Source organism: Penicillium cataractarum (assembly GCF_028827025.1).
Source record: "Penicillium cataractarum strain IBT 29864 chromosome Unknown utg000002l, whole genome shotgun sequence".
NCBI lineage: Eukaryota > Fungi > Ascomycota > Eurotiomycetes > Eurotiales > Aspergillaceae > Penicillium > Penicillium cataractarum.
The window spans coordinates 4773340-4791569 of NW_026622738.1; the positions used below are offsets into that span (position 1 = coordinate 4773340).

At 50.1% G+C, this 18230-nt stretch overlaps 8 protein-coding genes across 8 annotated transcripts; 5 read left to right on the forward strand and 3 right to left on the reverse strand.

Annotated features, from left to right (window-relative positions):
- Positions 1-2847: 2847 nt before the first annotated feature.
- N7496_003753 (sugar porter family MFS transporter) lies at positions 2848-4649 on the forward strand (the record flags this gene model as incomplete). Its single annotated transcript, XM_056696684.1, has 2 exons — positions 2848-4171; positions 4240-4649. 2 exons carry the CDS (start codon positions 2848-2850, stop codon positions 4647-4649), a joined length of 1734 nt encoding a protein of 577 aa, XP_056558896.1.
- Positions 4650-6020: 1371 nt separating this feature from the next.
- Positions 6021-6692, forward strand: N7496_003754 (LysM peptidoglycan-binding domain-containing protein; the record flags this gene model as incomplete). The annotated part of the gene is made up of 1 exon (XM_056696685.1): positions 6021-6692. The coding sequence occupies one exon, from the start codon at positions 6021-6023 to the stop codon at positions 6690-6692; it is 672 nt and encodes a 223-aa protein (XP_056558897.1).
- A 114-nt stretch (positions 6693-6806) lies between these two features.
- On the reverse strand, positions 6807-7726 carry N7496_003755 (RTA1 domain-containing protein; the record flags this gene model as incomplete). Its single annotated transcript, XM_056696686.1, has 2 exons — positions 6807-7498; positions 7555-7726. The coding sequence occupies 2 exons, from the start codon at positions 7724-7726 to the stop codon at positions 6807-6809; spliced, it is 864 nt and encodes a 287-aa protein (XP_056558898.1).
- Positions 7727-8606: 880 nt separating this feature from the next.
- N7496_003756 (Zn(II)2Cys6 transcription factor domain-containing protein) lies at positions 8607-9804 on the forward strand (the record flags this gene model as incomplete). Its single annotated transcript, XM_056696687.1, has 2 exons — positions 8607-8672; positions 8728-9804. 2 exons carry the CDS (start codon positions 8607-8609, stop codon positions 9802-9804), a joined length of 1143 nt encoding a protein of 380 aa, XP_056558899.1.
- Positions 9805-11126: 1322 nt separating this feature from the next.
- On the forward strand, positions 11127-12736 carry N7496_003757 (heme-dependent oxidative N-demethylase family protein; the record flags this gene model as incomplete). Its single annotated transcript, XM_056696688.1, has 3 exons — positions 11127-11655; positions 11719-12184; positions 12256-12736. 3 exons carry the CDS (start codon positions 11127-11129, stop codon positions 12734-12736), a joined length of 1476 nt encoding a protein of 491 aa, XP_056558900.1.
- A 426-nt stretch (positions 12737-13162) lies between these two features.
- Positions 13163-13912, reverse strand: N7496_003758 (PRP38 family protein; the record flags this gene model as incomplete). The annotated part of the gene is made up of 1 exon (XM_056696689.1): positions 13163-13912. The coding sequence occupies one exon, from the start codon at positions 13910-13912 to the stop codon at positions 13163-13165; it is 750 nt and encodes a 249-aa protein (XP_056558901.1).
- A 294-nt stretch (positions 13913-14206) lies between these two features.
- On the forward strand, positions 14207-15262 carry N7496_003759 (uncharacterized protein; the record flags this gene model as incomplete). Its single annotated transcript, XM_056696690.1, has 1 exon — positions 14207-15262. One exon carries the CDS (start codon positions 14207-14209, stop codon positions 15260-15262), a length of 1056 nt encoding a protein of 351 aa, XP_056558902.1.
- Positions 15263-15556: 294 nt separating this feature from the next.
- N7496_003760 (WD40 repeat domain-containing protein) lies at positions 15557-17642 on the reverse strand (the record flags this gene model as incomplete). Its single annotated transcript, XM_056696691.1, has 3 exons — positions 15557-15779; positions 15831-17523; positions 17603-17642. 3 exons carry the CDS (start codon positions 17640-17642, stop codon positions 15557-15559), a joined length of 1956 nt encoding a protein of 651 aa, XP_056558903.1.
- Positions 17643-18230: the final 588 nt, after the last annotated feature.

The window sequence follows — 18230 nt, forward strand, 5'->3', positions numbered from 1 at the left end:
TTGTATGATGTACGAAATTTAGATCTGGTCCTGCCCGTAGAAAGCATGAGCCGAGGGCTGGCGGTAGTTACCTTCGCTATCAAGAATCAGCATTTACGGACACACACCACGCTTTGGACACACGCAGACCTTCTAGAAGCACCTTGTCATTAGTGTTTTTAGGCCACAAAGTCAAATGATGCCACACCACTGTCCCATGCAGGCTGGGTTGTATCGCAATTCCCCTCATTCCTCGGGATCCCTTTTCAGGACTCGGTGTGTTCTCGAAATTACTGTAGCAAGTCCTGAAGATACCATATCCTAGAGCTTAGGTAGTTACCGCAGGAGGTCTTTGGCCTCTGACATAAGCATTAGTTACAACGCCACGCCGGTAGAGTTCCATCTCGATCTCTTGGCAATCCCCATCCCGGTTGCTTTGGTCTCTCCCTCCTTTATCAAGATGCTATTTTGACTTTGATAGGACTTTTGCGAGACACCACAGGCTTTTTGAGAGAAGCACAGATATTTTATTAGACTTGTTAAGTTTGTGATCCTAAATACCCACTTCTGTACTCCAGACTCGACTTTAGTAGGAGATGTTCGGAACATACCTTTTCCATTTTTTCCTCTACTTCCCACTTGGATTATTACTATTTCCACACTCTCTTTCACCTTTCGGCCCCAGCCGATTATTCCCCGCACTTGTGGGCGCGTAGCGAGAGTGAAACTAAGCACAAAAGAGTCCAGTCAGCAATCATCATTGCTGCCTCTCTAAGCGAGGGACGGTGTTCCTTGGGTCTTCGAATTCCGATCAGACCAGAAAGACAAGAGGCCTAAGCCACTGCAACGACTCAAACCGGGAATTGGATCGAACAGTGGTGCCTTCTTTTGTTCCTCCTGATGCCTTCTGGTGGCTGGCTAATGATCTTTCGGTTCATCTTCGGCTAGACCCGTACCAGGGGCGGGAGAATCTTGCGGCTGTTATTGGCTGTGTGTCCCACAGACCAGCCCCATACGGACAAGCGTCGTTTGAGGGCGCTGAACGAGTCAGCCCAATCGTCACGTTGACTGGTCGCTGAGTGGCCATTGCAGGTGCAAGTCGCCGGATCAGCCGGCAGGTGGACGTCGTCGGTTGGCCGAGAGTAAGACGAGTACGACGATAGTACGACGTTTGCCAGACAAAAAAGGCCCCCCAAAAAGGACGGCACCACCCTAGTATGCATCTCATCTCCGCCCCTAGGGTCTGGGCATTGGACAAAGGGGGGCCAGACACTCTCAAACCTACCGGTTCGAAGACCCCAGATTTGTCTTCCCCGACCTATCCATTCGTGCTTTTCACCGGGCATCTGGAACTGGTATGGTGCTGCGAAAGATGGTTGATTCTCCAGACTCCAACGCTTTAGCACCCCATGGGACCAACAGTGGTCGAGCCGCGCGTCCCCACGCAAAGCATCGGCTCCCCGAAGGGCTTGGCACCAGACCGAACTTTTTGTCCGCTTACTAGATGCCGAAACTCTCTCGCACGGCTTTCCGCTGATACAGTGCTTGTATGGTGTGACGGCTAAGACTATAGGCCGGAATTCCCTCCTTCCATGGCACGCTATGGGTCCCTTTGCGGGAGCACCACGCCTCGTGGCTGTCGGGCGTTCCAGAATGCTACCCTCTCTGTACTGCGTACCCTTTTCCCTTCGGAAGTATCGTACGAGTCAGAGAACACTATGGCTGTTCGAATCTGAATAATGGCCTAGATTGAGGATCTCATCTGACCTTTTCGACCTAGGGCATTCCCAATGAGGCTAATCGATAATCTCCGGTCTCCGCTATACTCACGTTGCCCTCCCCTCTCTGGTCGCCGCCAGTGACTAACACCAGCGTGGATGAATCCACTTGGAAGGTCAGACTTTTTTTTTTCTTCCCGTCACAAGGACAGCGAGGCCATGACACGGCTCAAAAATCTTTTTCTCTCATGAGGCTATTTTCAGTACTATTTTCAGTACGATGCCCATAAACACGCATCCTTCCGATCAACACGACGTAATCTATCGTTCATGACGGGTACAGATGCTACCCCGATCCCACGCATAATCTGGCATCGGCCTAATATCGGCCAAGCGGGGGGAATAGGGTTTCTGGGGTCTCACAACCCGCACCCTGTCCGTCAGCACTAGGCATAACTCTCGAAGACACAAGAGCTCCCCCCCCGAATAATGAGGGGGACATGGGGGAAAACAAGGATTATGCTGACAAGCGCAGAACCAGAATACCAATGAACCAGCCAATGGTGGCGCTTCTTGGACCCAAGGCTTGTTCACAATGATTCACGGCGCCCATGCGCCAAGTTAACGCCGAATCCTGGGACAAGAGTGCTTCTTTCTCGGCCACCAAAGCTTGGTGGCGCTCGCTAGCGTCCGTGAACTTTGATATGTTTTCTGTTTCGCCTACATACCCGGGATAAACCATTGCCGAGTTGATGTTCGCCCCCGAGTCTAGCCAACAACATCTCTAGCGTGTGGTTAGTCTGGACTGGCACTAAACAATTCCGTTGGCTCAGGGTTCCCCTCCAAGGGCATCGTCAGCGATGTAATTGGATGCCATGCATGTGCATGCCACGGAGGACACTCCCTGATCCGGGGCAAGTCTCTGTCAGGACGGCGCTAATCCCCGCGCAGAGGATTTGGAAAAAGGAGGAGAAAAAAAGAGAAAATGAAAAAAAAAAAAAGAAAAATTGACTGTCATGAGAGGATCTACTCCGTACAGCTATATAATCTAGCTGATCTGCCCATGTCGCAGAACTTCCAGGCTCGCTGATCACGTCTCTGTTGTCTCTTTCGCCTCTATTTTGCTCTCCTCCATCATTCTCTCGCAACGATGGCGGTTAGTCAGTCTGTCGTTGGCCGTGCCAACGCGGAGAAGGCCCATGGTATCGTGGGTATGATTCAGAACCCTTATGTCTTCTCGACCTGTCTGTTCGCTTCCCTGGGTTGTATCATGTACGGTTACGATCAGGGTGTCATGGGCCCTATTCTTGTCATGGAGAACTTCAAGAACCACTTCCCTTACTTCGATGGATCGACTATTCAGGGTTGGCTGGTGGCTGCTTTGGAGCTCGGTGCCTGGGCTGGTGCTCTGATCAACGGTGTCCTCGCTGACCGTATCTCCCGAAAGTACGCTATGATGGTTGCCGTCGTCATCTTCACCCTTGGTACTGGTCTGCAGTCTGGTGCCCAGACTCCCGCCTACTTCTTTGCCGGTCGTATCATCGGTGGTGTGGGTATTGGCATGTTCAGTATGGTCATTCCTCTCTACCAGGCTGAGATTGCTCCTCCCGAGCTGCGTGGTTCCCTCGTCTCTCTCCAGCAACTGTCTATCACTGTCGGTACTGCCATTTCCTTCTGGCTCGACTACGGCATGCAGTTTGTCGGTGGCAACACTTGCAACCCCGAGGGCATTTCCAACCCTTACCTTGCCGATGGAAGCTACAACTCCGCCCAGAATCACGGTCACACTTGCCTCGGTCAGAAGACTATCGCCTGGCGTCTTCCTTTGGCTCTGCAGATTATCCCTGCATGGATCCTGTTCTTCGGCATGTTCTTCTTCCCCTTCTCTCCTCGTTGGTTGATGATGAAGCACCGCGAGGAGGAAGCCCGTGCCTCGCTTTCCAAGCTCCGCCGTCTCGCACCCCACGACCCCCTGCTGCAGGCTGAGTTCCTTGAGATCAAGGCCGCCGTTATGTTCGACGAGGAGACTGAGCGCCAGATGGTCGGTTCCGGCGGTGCTCTCGCCCCATGGAAGGCTCTGTTCGCCCCCAACATGTTCAAGCGTCTGGTGCTCGGCTGCGGTACCATGATTTGCCAGCAGTTCACCGGTATCAACGCCGTCCTCTACTATGCTCCTCAGATCTTCAGTAGTTTCGGTTTCTCTTCCACTAAGCAGACTCTCCTGGCTACCGGTGTGACTGGTATCTTGCAGATTGTCTTCACTCTCCCTGCTGTCTTATACCTGGACAAGTTCGGCCGTAAGACTTTCCTCATCGTCGGTGCCATCGGTATGTTCTGTTGTCACATCGTCGTGGCCACTGTCGAGGGTATCTTCAAGCCCAAGTGGGACTTAAACGAGGGTCTTGCCGTGGGACAAGGCTGGGTTGCCATCGTTTTTATCTGGCTGTTTGCCGTTAATTTTGCCTACTCTTGGGGTATGTATAATCTACGCCTCCACGCCTTCTTTTACCAACAAAGCTCTAACTTGTTTATCTTTTTACAGGTCCCGTCGCATGGGTGCTTACCCAGGAGATCTTCCCCAACAGCCAGCGTTCCCGCGGTGTCGCCATCGTTGCCTCCACCAACTGGATGTTCAACTTCGTTATCGGTCTTACTACCAAGGATATGCTGAACTCCATGAAGTACGGAACCTACATTTTCTTCGCTATTTTCAGCGGTCTGGGTGGCCTTTTCATCTGGAAGTTCGCCCCCGAGACCAAGGACAAGACTCTGGAGGAGCTGGACATCTTCTTCGGCGGCGAGAAGGACGGTATTGCCGAGGCGGATCGCCAGCGTATGGAGCGCATCTACGAGAGCCTTGGCCTGGCTGGTGTGGAGACCATTGAGGACCTCAAGGGCGAGAAGCACATTGCTTCTGAGCAGGTTGAGGAGCAGGCTACCCACAACGCTTAAGCTTGATAAGCTTTAATACAAGTGGATGGAATGGTGGTGAACGGGTAATGGGATACGATGTTAATTATTTTTACGTCGTGATGTAATGAATGAGTTGGAATAGCTATGAATATGATATAATTATGTCATGCTCAAACTACGAGTTTCAGTAGAGAGACGACGCGAGAAAAAAGACCCGCGGTTTCTATAGTAGATCTCTATTCCTTGTGCATTTTCCTACAAGGGATTTCTCCAGATTTGTATCACCATTGACTTACGCGTATCGTTTACCACGACATCGATAACGATGAACTAAAACAATCCGAACAAAACTACTGCTCAACTCAATTCATTATTCCCCGCACCAATCTCCGAGAAACAATTCACGCCTACGGCACGTTTTCCGAAGCAGACTCTGCATCGTCAGGTCATCGCCGTATTCGTTACCGAATCGGGTATCAAGCACCGACTCCGAGCCGCCAACCATGCGCCAAGAAATAACCCGAGTGCTTGGATTCCACCCTACTCTATACCTATGACTCGCATACTCAGTTTGTGGCTTTCTTGAAACTCTCCTACGTGAAAACAGTACCTTGACTACTTCCTTGGCTCGCGCTATGACCCCAGCTAGTATGAGAGATGCTCTACAAAGGATGGCAATGGCCTTCACCTCGCCGCTGGGAAGGAAGACGCGCAATAAATCTTATCCGTCAATTGTTGAGAGAATTGCTTGCGCCGAGATCTCCCCGAATATAATGATGATCGACATCATGCTTCGAGTTTCAGTCTGAATGACCTCCACAATACTGCTTCTGTCGAGACGAGCAAAGCCCTGGCGTAGACTCCTTACATTGGATTTTGATACTTGAATTTGATTTTCATAGTAGAGCGTGTTTTTGAGAGCTCGTTTTTTGGGCTGGTATATACCGCCAACGTTTGGAGTTGCTATGCGATGGATGCAGGAACATTTCAGAGCTACTCCGTGGAAAGCCGTTACTCGCCTTGTTTGATATGACTAGCCTCGGTCGTTTTGCCCAATCTCTTTATTCAATCGGAGTTTATTCTGATTTTGATGGCGCTCCCCGCATTTACTCCACATGTTTATGTGCTCTTACGATGAGCAGGGGTGATTACTATAGTTTTATGCAGCTCGCATGGATTCGATGTCCACTACTACGTACTCGTCGCAGATCTCAAACCACGAAGAAACTAAGCACAAGTCTCGGAATTTATTCCCTTTCTCGATCATGCACAATTTTGAATACTGGAGTATATAAAATCAGGTACTGCGCCGCAAGGATTATCCAAATACAAGCAAACAGAAAGACAAACCTAACATTCCGAGTTCCTTCTTCCTTTCTCATAAGCATCATGAGATTTCATTTTTACTCAATGGTAGTTGGCCTTGCCACTACTGCTTTCGCTGTCCCTCACACCTCTCGGGGTGCCTGTGATTCATCCTCGTTGAACAGTACCACATTCACCTACACAACTACGTCGCATGATACAATTTTCAGCATTGCGAAAAAGTTCGACCGTGGTGCTTGCGACATTGCCCGGGCCAACCGTATGATCGATGCGGAACATCTCTTTGCAGGATTCACACTGCTCATCCCAGGCCAAGTCTGCAATCCAGACAGCAGCACTTGTCTCCTGACTAGACAGAACGCAACCGCAACATGTGTGAAAGGTGGACCGCATGACTACAAGACAATTGCCGGAGATACTGTTGAGAAGATTGCCTTGTACAAATTGAATGTTACTGTGGATACTGTTATGAGTGAAGCTAGCGAAGCGGGGATTTCGTCTGCGACGGAGGAGATCCCCGCTGGGACGTTCATCAAAGTTCGCCAATGCGTGCCGAGTACCTGCACTATTACTCCTTTCCACTTTACATATGGTGTCTACAAGGATCTGGCAGAGAAGTTTGGAACTACTGTTGGGCAGATCATGTCTTTTAATGGTGCCTATAACTATAGCGATCATTCGGACGCCGAGGCAGCTTGGATTACTGTGCCAATGGGATGCACGAATCTTGCTTTGAATGTTACTGTGGAGATCTAGAGGATTGAGGGGTGATAGGATGATATATAGTGGCAATGGATGTCTATCCCTTTTCTCAACCTCCCAATGAAAGAATTGTCCACTCGCCCGAAACTGTGGAGACTAGCTGCGGAGTTAAGTATTATAGTCCTGTCTAGACTCCACATCCCGACCAAAGCTCCCTAGACTGGTGAGGGGCAGGTTCTGTTTGAGGAATCCTTGTAGGTCCCCGGGGTACCAAATTGCCCAAATAAGCATAACCGCAAACATCAACGTGGAGTCAAACACATAGAGAGTCCACTCATGCGTCAATGAATATCCATCATTGCCCTGCACATATTCAACAACACGGAAAAGGCTTCGAACTAAGATCAACAAGCTGATGGCATGGAGCACTCGAAGATGGCTCTTCCACTTGAACCGCTCATCAAAAGACTCGGGAGTCGGGCATCGATTCATGCGAACTTGGAATGCCACCGAGGTGACAATGAAGAAGCAGAACATGAGAACTTGAATGACGAGACCGGCCACAACAATGTTGGAGCCCAGTTTTGCATTGTTGCCCGATACCATTAAGCCGGAGGCTCCACCTTGCACCAAAAATGAGAGGACGTCACCCATGACAAAGACCTTGGTGAGCCAGTTGATTCGAATCAGAGAATATTTCTCTGCACGTACGCAGCGGATGATTCGGCCCAGAGCCATGTAGACGGATGCCGCAAATAGTGTTGGTCCAAGGAGCAAGAATACGCTCTGTATGGAGTAGGGCATAAGCGACCCTGTCTTGTTGTGGGCGGCTGCTCTAGCAATGTATCCAATAATCTCAACTAGAGGGCAGGAAGTTAGCATGGAAGTAAAAGGTTTGAAAGATGGCAACGCATACATATTCCACCAATGACGAACGCAATGCAGAAGCGTGCTTTTGTTTTGTAGAGCTTCCATGAATGATATACCGTCACAGCAATAAAAAGTAACAAAAATATGACCGCCGCCGCAAGAGACGGTATGTACTTCCAGAGATAATAGCCACCCTTGTAAGGCTCGAGAACAGCCATTGTCAAAATTCAATGTATGTGTAAGGTCGTCGACAAGGGGCTCAGATAATATGACAGTCGGGAAATGTTGCTCCTACGTTCAAGCGGCCACAGTCCATTACTTATGTATTGAGTTTGGAGGCAACAGAATTTTGCCCCGTATAGCTTAATTTAAAATATCTCTTCAAAATCTTCAACCCCTGTAAAAATTCGCCAATGTCGCCGTATCTCGTTTGGTGGAGTGTCTCTATACGCGTATAGAAAGGGTGGGTCCTCTGGATTTAGAATAGGGCCCACAGCACCAGCTTGGCATTTGTATGCCAATTAGGACCCTCATTTTTCATAAGTACAGTATTCCGGTATGGTGGCAGACCGGCAAAGAAATAATGGTCTCGTATCGAATATGTAAATTGATGTTGAGCTATAGTGTCACAATTTTGGGGCCATTTGTGAACACTGAATGTATTAAACTTGTTAAGGAAAACAATGAAAGGGGTATTCTGACTAGAATATTTGTTTCATACTTAGTGGAGTTGCATTTAAAGTTAGTATGGCTATGTTTAACCCTAGAGCCTAAAATCAAGCCCAGTCTTCGTACGTTTTGATTGCCGTTTCCGCAGCATATAATTTAGCGAGGCTTGATTGGCTGAGGCAATTCTTGTTTAATGGAAATATTGAGTTGTGGGCCACCACATGGTCTGTGCATACGCGTATGACGACCCCAGCCCACTTGAGCATCACGGAGCCAGATCTTCTGGTGGATCGTCCGCTGAAAGGGTTGCAGAAGCTAAAGGGGCGAGTGATGCGAAAATAGGCTGCAAAATTTGCGCTCGGACGAGTACATGACTTGTGTCTCGCGACGCCGAATCCTCTGGGGGTTGGGTATCCGCGTACAGCCGACATGCCACGCAGGACACATAAGAAGTCTCGCAATGGCTGCGTTGAATGCAAACGCCGTCACGTGAAGGTATGATGGCCACTTGTTTCGATAGTCACTGTTCCAGTCTTGCTGACTTGATTAGTGCGACGAGCGCCGGCCTATCTGCTCCAATTGCGTTGCTTCTGAACGACAGTGCCAGTTCGTCGGACCTGCTCCTACAGTCTCCTCGGCACGAGCTTCACCCAGCACCAGCCATGAATTTGCTTCTGCTTCTCCCGCTACCAGTTCACCCGCGCAACAGCCGACATCAGCCCCGGGTGGCTTTGTGCAAGATGCTCCAGTCAATCTGCTTCATGTAGAGCTTCTCCACAATCTATTTCTGGAAAGCGCTAATTGGGTCAATGCCCGCGAGGTATCGTCTAGCATGTCTTTCCCTGACATGCTAAAAACCGGCCTTGAAGCACCTTACATGCTCAATATGCTGTTGGCTATAAGTGCTTTGAATCTCAGCATTGTGAAGCCAGATCGTCGAGACTACTATCGGCATCATGCGACTCAACTTCAAAGTCATGCCTTGAACAACTTTAACAGCCTATCACCAGGCTTCGACCAAGATACTTGCATCCCAATGTTCCTTTTTGCTGCAGTCCTGGGACTTCATTTGCTCTGCGAGACTCTCGTCTTTCGAGAAGGTAATTTCGAGAGCTTCCTCGACCGCTTTGTGCAGTACCTTCGACTCCATCAAGGAATACGTACAATCACAGCCGAGGGACGGTGGGAGTACTTACGGCAATCGAACTTAAAGCCATTTTTGGCATTCAGTGAACGGCTTCCACCCATGGATTCTGAGTTTGGACCGGTGTGCGAGACTTTATACCAACGCGTCCAAGGCTCTGAAAAAAGCGAAGCTAGGCTCAAGGTGTATCGCCAAACCATTCAAGCTCTACAGGCGGTGATGACGGCACTCGACTCCGAGAATGAACGCTTGGGTGCTTTGGTGGCGTGGCCAGTGATGATATCCACTAGTTATGTGGATCTGGTAGCATCACATCAAGAAGAAGCTTTGGTGATTCTGGCATATTACGGCGCACTTATTCACCCAAGTCGTAACAATTGGATGTTTCAAGATGGTGGCCAGTTCCTGATAGAATCAGTTACCCAGCACTTAGGGCCGGCTTGGCATGAATGGCTAGAATGGCCACGGAAAACCTTAATTTAGGCTAAGTTTCTAAGATACTCGAATGATAATTCTTGGACAGATGTTCCCCTCCTGTTTAGCAGATCCTTCCCACTGGAGATTTCGAGGACCAGCGTCTGCCGCCTGCTTGTCGGCCGCTTTAGGCCCTGCTGGGCTCTTTCCCCTTTGTTCTCTCCTAATTGCCTAGGAAGATAGATCGAAGGTGGGGGTTTCCCACGTTCTGCCTTCTTTGTGCTCGGAGGTCATGATGATGGGGGGCCGCGTATTATCGAATCAATCAAGGTTATATACGAAATCGATAAACCCATTGGAGGCCCCATCGAGCCTTTTTACGAGCCCTTGTACTTCATGGGGGCAATTTTAGACCAGCCAGAGTGCAAATCACTCATTTGCGAGGCAGGGGGCACATTTGAGTGAGTCTAGCGACAATATGGACGACCTTTAACTGCTGTTCACGAGCCTGATGACTGAGCAAACAGGCTGGGTCATTTGAAGTCTCGAGGACACCAACAATTTGGAAAAATGCTTATTGTAAGTTTATCTCATTATTCTTCATTTTGTCTCAACACTTCTTCCAAGCTCATCCGAACTAGCCATCAAACACTGCGATATGCTATTGATCATGTCATGTCCAAGGTTGCTGCTGCTGCCAAGATTCTGGACATTTTTTCCGTTTTGGGAATAGCCGAGCCAGTCTTCCCAATTAGTACATCCAGTCCAGATATTCTTATCTTTCTATTTCTTATCCTACGTACTCCCCAGTTCTTGATTTCAATGCTACGAGATTAACCCCTCAAATACTGTCCCTAATAAAGCTAGGTCCGAAGTAAGTCGTATGAGTAATGTGGATTAGTCCAAGTGACAGCCTCCACTTTGCCGGTGCCAAAGGAGGAAATCATTATGACAAGTCTCGATAAGGACATTAGTACAAAGATTAATCCGCACCAACTATTGCCAAATCAAATTGACGTCGTCATAGTTGAGTCTTAAGCCCTGCGTATTCTCGCCAAACACGGAAGGACGAATCGAGGGACCACGACCAACCAAAGCAGCTATTCGATGCGTGTATCTTGTAATCTAGGAGCTTCCCCGCTTCGTTGATCCCGCTTTGAGTACCACACTGCAACTTTCAGGGCTCTTTGATCGTAAATACTGGGACTACTTAATGAACATCATTCCTTTGGTCCGTGGTCCTCTACACCCTCGTCTACTACCTATAAGCCTCTGATCTCCAACACCCTCTCATCAATTCGATGTGAATGGTAAATCATACCAGCCATTTTATACCGACACCAGCCTACTCATTGACCCTCTTTGCCCTAATGCGCATAGTATAACCAGCCATGGATGTCATCAACAGCTCCGAAAGCGCCTGGAGGATCGGCATGATCCTAGTAGCCGCCACCGCCGTCTACTTGATTCTATATCGATCATCCACAAAGTCCCTTCTAAACAGAGTATCCCTACGTGGCCGACGAGATTCAACAGCCAAAACCCCACCGCGATCCTTCTCCCCAGAGAAAGCCCAGCCCAATAGCGCCACATCCCCTGCGAGGTACAATCATGCCCTGCCACCCCAGCGTAGGGAAGCCCTCCTACAATTACAGGAGAAAGCTATACGCTGGCGGGAAGTCGACGAGACCGAAATGCGCCAGAATGTCTTGCCCATGACTGCCGACTATAAGACTAGCCCAGGCAACCTTTACACTCCGACTGGATTCTCGATAGACGATATCAAAGCCCTAGGAGACTTCCCCGATTATGCAACACTCAGCGGAGTCCCCTTGCCCAGCCCATATCCGGAACACGATATTGAGAAAGCAAAGCCTAGACCATACAGGCCGTTCAGGTGGTCTTACCATCAGACTATGTGTATGTGAAGCACTATCTAAACTATGTCGAAGCATCCCCTGACAACCCATCTAATCTAAATAGCATTGACTAAACTGGAAACCGACTGGTGGATTGAGCTCGAAAGCAGCTATAAGGACCGCATTGCCCAGCGCAAAGAACTCTTCGCTCAGAACGGCAAGGCGGTTCTGGATGCACTTCCAGGCTCAGAGCTAGCCTGTAAGGAGCTCATGGAAATGGTCATTCAATTCATCTGTGCAAGATATCCCCAGCACTTCACTCTAGTCGACAAACGTACCTTGCAAAACCACATTCTTGGCACGGAGCAGGATATTCGTGCTAAACCTCCACTTGAAGTCCTTCTCGACAACGTGCCCGAAGACTTTGCCCTCATGCTGCGGGATGATCAAACTGGATATTATTTCCTTCGAGCAGCTGTGATTTGCTCTGCGCTTGGATGGAATGTTGGCTCGAAGATTGGGAAGCAGTTGCACCAAATTCATGAACCGATTCCGGATTACAAGGAGAAGATGCAGTTTTCAATGGATCGGTATGTTTAGCTATACTCAGTAGCTCATGTTACCCTATTGATTGGCTAATCTTCTATATGTGACTGTATAGCTTCTTCACGAAAATGCCAACTGAAAAACCCATTCAACGGGGTTCATGGGGGTTTGAAGTCGGCCAGCCCCTGTACATGCCACCAGGAGACCCCCACGAGGCTCTCCGGAAGTTGCAAGACCCAGATCTGCATTTGAAAGATTGCACTCTACGGGTGGACTGGCAGACTCTTCGTCGTCTACCTCTGTCGGCGTCCGTTGTGTTCAACTTCAAGGCATTATTCACTCCTATTACGGAGTTCCGTGATGAACCTGGGGTGCCGGCACTGGTTTCCACGGTGCTGAAGGAAGGGAAGAAGAACTTGATGGATTACAAGGGAGTGTGGCACGTTCAACATGTTATCCTACCCAAGCTGGAAGAGTGGGCAAAGGAGCAAGAGGAGAAGGGACTTGTTCCCAAGGATTGGCAAGTTGCTACGTTGGATGATAGCCCCTGGTTCAAAGGGTGGGAGGAGAAGTGGCACCGCAAGCAAGGTTTTTAGAAATGACTGTTTTTAATTTTGTCCATGTTCAGTTATCGGAATGTCTTAGCATTTTATTCATCAAGTTCAATGACACTGGACCAGCCACATCTCAATACTTCACATGTATCTCCTTGACAAGAATTGCAGGGAAATATTCCTGGCAAGTATGGTTGTGAAATTTTGCGCGATCAACTCCTATGAGCCTGGCGAGTGATTCTAGCAGCAGTCCCTATGACAGCTGGAAATACCTCAAGGATGGGACGCCTCTCGATGGGATGCACCGACTGTGGTATACGCCCATTGGTGGATTTTGACAGGCTGTGAGCGCCCATTCGTGGTGTATAGGTGCGCGTGGATAGTTGGGGCCGTGGCCAGTTTCGGCCAGCAGTGGGAAGGCCGGCGGGTGGGGCAACAAGTTGGGCATAAGCATTTCCCTTGTTTCTTTCAATCCTCGCCTTCATCCCTCCTGCCGGCAGATTCATTATCACTGCGATTGCGATCTTCATCCTCTTCACCGTCATTGCTATCCCGGTCAAGTTCCTCCAGCTCGTCCGCAAGTGGGCTTATCCGCTCGTCCAGCATCTCTAGATCCTCCAGTTGTTGCCGTGGGGGCAACTTCCACAGACTCGTACCACACACACGGTCCTTTGTAAGGAGATCGTCGACGAATTGGTCGACGTAGGTCAGGGTATATGCGTCGCGAACCCGGCGCTTAATTTTCCGGTAGTCGAGGAGCAACGGCTCCAGTGTTTTGTACACGTCGACCGCACTGAAGGTGAGTCGAACGTAGAAAGCAGCCAGAATACGGAGGTACTTGAAGTCTCCGCGCGCCTTGAGGACGGCGTCATCTGGGTTGTCGCCCTCGTCATCACTGCCGGGGTCGGAGAAGTTCAGGTATTCGAGGATGATGTCTCGGCTGGGGTTGAGCTGGAGGAGCTTGAAGGCGAGGCAGAGGAAAGGCGAAGGCTTTTCGGAGACACCGTATGTACCACCGACAAAGCTCAATTCGACCGCACGATCACACAGAGTTGCTGCGTTCAATCCGAAACATTGTTCTTTCCAGTAGTAGGAGTCTGTAATGCGATCGCGAACGGCCTTCTCGAAAAGGGTGACTGGGTTGACACCGCGCACCAGAGGACCGGAGTATCCCCGGTTATCCAGGAAATTACTGGCATCAGCACGATGAGTGGCCATAGCGTAGGTCGCGTGCAGTCGTAGCCGCAGTCACAGTAGCTTTAGGCGGGTGGAGGGCGAAAGCGAAGTTGAAAAGCCCGAGTGCCAAGACTTTCCCAGGTCTCGGCGGTGGGCTTATCGATAGTCGCGCGGCCAACCCCGTAAACAAGGCTGATGTCATGAAACACTCAAACATCCAGGGATCAAGGCTGCCTGTGACACCGAAAAGAGAGTCTACGGGCCGTCATGCATGGTTGACATTCCAATTTCATCCATCCATTCCATTCCTTCCATGTCGCCTGCCATCCCGCGACCATGGTGCTCCTCACATCCTCGACGGTCTCCGCAATCGTGTCGATGGGAGTAGTCTGCATCTTTACCTTTTTACTATTTGTCTCGGGCTACGTGTTACAGCAAAACTCGGTGAAGAATATTCAACATGCACTGCGCAAGCCCCCTGATAGTCCGCCTATCGTAGGGCGCGGGTCGCCTGGATCGACATTCCAGAAGCCTGCGCACAAACGCGGTCTATCAGACTCGGATCTGGGGCCAACGGGCGATCAAGAGGTGCTTCAAGGAAGTCGGGGTCGTGGGTCGGGCTCAAAGGGGAATTATGCATACCTACAGTTATTGTCGAGGCCCGATCCCTCTGATATCTGTTCCGCCGTTCTTTTCTTCAAACAACTCGCCACGAATGGCTCCGTTATCCCGGACCGCTTGTTCATGTATCCCGAAGAGTGGGATCGCATGTCTGCAAAGAGCCTTGGGAAAGCTGGCTCGCTAGCCTTGTCCATCTTACGCGCTGCCAGTATCAAATACGGTATCTGGCTGCTACCAATCGATATCAGCGTCGCCCTACACGCTGGATACACAATGTCTGACACGAAATTGCTGCGTCTCGGACAGGACCAGTTCATGCAGTATGATAGTGTACTATATCTTCAGTCTCCAGGCTTGATTATGGACACAGAAAAATTGGATCAAGTCATCTTATCCCAGCCACTTCCACTCCTACATGATTGGAATCGCCCAGAGTCCTACGCCAATGAGGCCTGGACTCCCATGTCTCTCCGTCCAGACCGCGACGATAACTTGCCACCTGTCTACTTGATCACGGTCAACAATGTCGATGGTGGACGAGTCCAGACTCGCACCCACGTGCCTAATGCTGATCTCCCTGGATTTGGCAATCTTGTGATTGGGCCGACCAACTTTGATCAGACTGGCGATTTGCCAGGATATGTATATTTCGAGAACGATCGTGATGGCCAGGTTAAATGGGCCGGAAACCCGCTCTTTGGAGCCTGGCGAGCACAGCAACATGAAGTCTGTGAAGGGCTAGACTTTGACGACGATTTCTCTCATGAGTAATGATTTACTTGGGATTACTTGGGGTTTGAAGCAACGGAGGTTTACTTGTACATAGGCGATACCAGTCTGGATTATGGCGTTGGGTTTATGCATTATCATTTGAGATATCATCTTAGGTTTAAACAACCGCATGCACATTAGTCACTTCAATTGGATTTGTTTTCTTTGATATTTGGCCGAGACAGTCGACCCATCACAAAAATAGTTTATTATTCAAATACTCGAAGATCGTACAAGTCGTGGACGATACCGAGGTCAAACATTGCCAGCGTCGAAAGGGTTAGCTAGCCTAGGTCATTGCGGAACACTAATTTCATATCCCAGGAGAACCTCAGTGCTATTCCCCTCCCAGCCACGGTTTCCACTAGTGGAGATCATGTAGCGACAGGCATTGTCCACATAAAGCTGGGAGATAGTTCCGGTACGGTGGCCCGGAATAATCAAGAACGGCACGGTTGAGTGTCGGGAAGATTGCTCGTGTCTCAGGTCGTAGAGTCGCAGGATGTCGTGGGATGCACTGTATTGAGTTAGAATGGTCGTCATCATAAAAGTACAGACCAAAACTTACCAGACGAGATGGCGGCCATTCGGCATAGCCTTGAGAGATGTGACGGGGCCGCTTCCCTGCGGAAACTTGAAGGTTCGTTCAGATTCCCTGAGGCCTTTATGGAGGCTGTATTCCTCCACCGTGCCGTTTCTTCGTCCCGCATATATATAGTTTCCATCTGGAGACCAGCATGCATTCATACACCAGGGTGGAACATTGCGAGGGGTGATTCGAGCCACTGGATCGGGCTGTCGTCGATCCCATACCCGAATTGTACCGTCCATAGATGCAGCCAAGAATGTAGTGTCAGATCCAGGCGTCTGCTCTGTCTGCATAGCCTGCGAGATATCATAGCCGGATGACTGTGCTTCCAAGTCCTCGGCCTTTGGAAGGCCGTTGACCAAGGGTTCAGACGCGACGGGCGGAATATTGCTCGTCGGATCTTGTGTCACATTGGATGCATCGGGGTTGGCGTTTGTATCTGTGGGTGCGGCCTGCATCTGTGACGCGGAATCAGCCTGAGGCATGTTGGTATCCATTTCGCTAGGCGCGCCAGCATCGGCCAGAACGCCATTTGCAAGGGCACGGCCAAACTCGTCATCTTCGTCGACTCCAAATACACCTCCAGACGGTTCGTTGCCATCTGCTGCCCCACCATCTGCATCTCCAAATAGAGAATCTGCGCCTCCAAACAAGGAATCTGTCGGGGAACCCGCCTGCGGGTTCTCAGGGGCGCCTGCTTCTCCAGCATCTTGAGTGGTGTCCATGGCATTAAAGTTATCTGTACCGCTCGCTTCATAATTGGACGAGTAGGTACCGTTTGTTTGCGAGAAATCAATCGTATCGGATGGAATGGGCAGGGAAGATTCTGGTCGAATTTGCACAGTAGAGATCTGACCAGCACTTCCCCCAAATGCGCGGCGGGCCTGCCCAGTATTCAAGTCCCAATCGAAGACCCGTTTATCCCAGCTTCCCGACAACAGAGATTGCTCATCGGATGTCAGGCTTAACGATGAGACGGCCGATGTATGTTGTCGAAGTAGCGCTATGTCCTTGCTTTCGTCGTGGCGAAGGGTCTGTAATCGGATTGTCCCAGACTCCAGGCCCGCAAGCAGCCACATGCCTTCGCTTTGACATGCCAAAGAATAGACCGGCGATAGATTGTTTCCGTCCATGTTTTCCCAGTAAGTCATGTAGACTCCAGCTTTCACTACGCTATCCACAAAAGGATGGCGTTGCGCAACCGTCAACATAAGCTTACTGTTGATTGAATCTGCCCAGTTGAACTTGCGCACGTATCCATCAGAGCCTCCACTAAATACCCAGCGCATGTCTGCCGTCGCGGTCACGGCGTTGATGGAAGTACTATGAGGCGCGGCCGTGGTAGGGACAATGTCGTAGGTTTTGGCTGTAAGGCACTCCGGGCGAACGCTTGGATGGTAAATGGAGAATGACTCCAGCGTGGAGTTCTCTGCATTTCCGGGGGACGTCATGTTGGTGGTATCTTGGTTGGGCTGAGAAGCTAAACCCGCACCATCTGAAGCCTGGCTGGCATTTGAAGGGCTGTCTGGTTCTTGGTCCTGGTCCTGGTCCTGGTCCTGGTCCTGATCTTGGTCGGCATCGGCATCGGCATCCGGCTCGTTGTCTCCTTCCCCGTCATCCATGTCACGCATAGCATCTTCCATCTCATTGTCGGAGCTGCCGTCCTGGGAGCCTAGACAAAGAAGGCGCATTAGCGGCTTTTGCGCGTGGTTTGCGGGGAAGGGGTGTCTGCAGCGGAAGTTGCGACTTACCTGCCAGGTCGCGGTCCTCATCCTCCTCAAGCGATGCCATGGCTGTAGAGTAACGCAGAGCAATGTAATGGCCCACCTTCAATACCGGTCAAATGCAGGAAGTGTTGGAAAAGAGCTATTCAAGCACGCGGGCCGCTCGCTGACTCTGGGGTAGAGTGGTGCGACCGAAAGTGTGACTTTTTCCGTCGCAGGCTTCTGGTAGCGCAATTTCAACACTCAATTCTGGAATATATCTAGTATGCGCCAGGCAGCGGCGCAGTCAATGGCTAGGAGCTCGTCGTAGCTAGGCTGCAGAGCGAAGAGGAGGAAGTGAGGGCTGTGGAAAGCGGAAAGGCGTTCGGAGACAATTCCAACGATCGGCGGATGGCTCGCTGGCCAATCAGCATCTGAGTTCATAGTTCGACCAGCGCTGCCTTCAGCTTCTCTAAAAAAGTCATTGTGAACATACATTTAAAGTGTACATAAATGACTGTGGTATACTGTCAGTAGTGAGACCCCTCTCAGCTTTATTTAAGTCTAAGTTTGGCTGAATTACTTATCAGTTTCACATGGGAACTAAGGTCTGAATCTGGCCAGTTGTGCTATCTTGGCCTATTCCCGTTCAAATAGTCAGCGATATCATTGATGC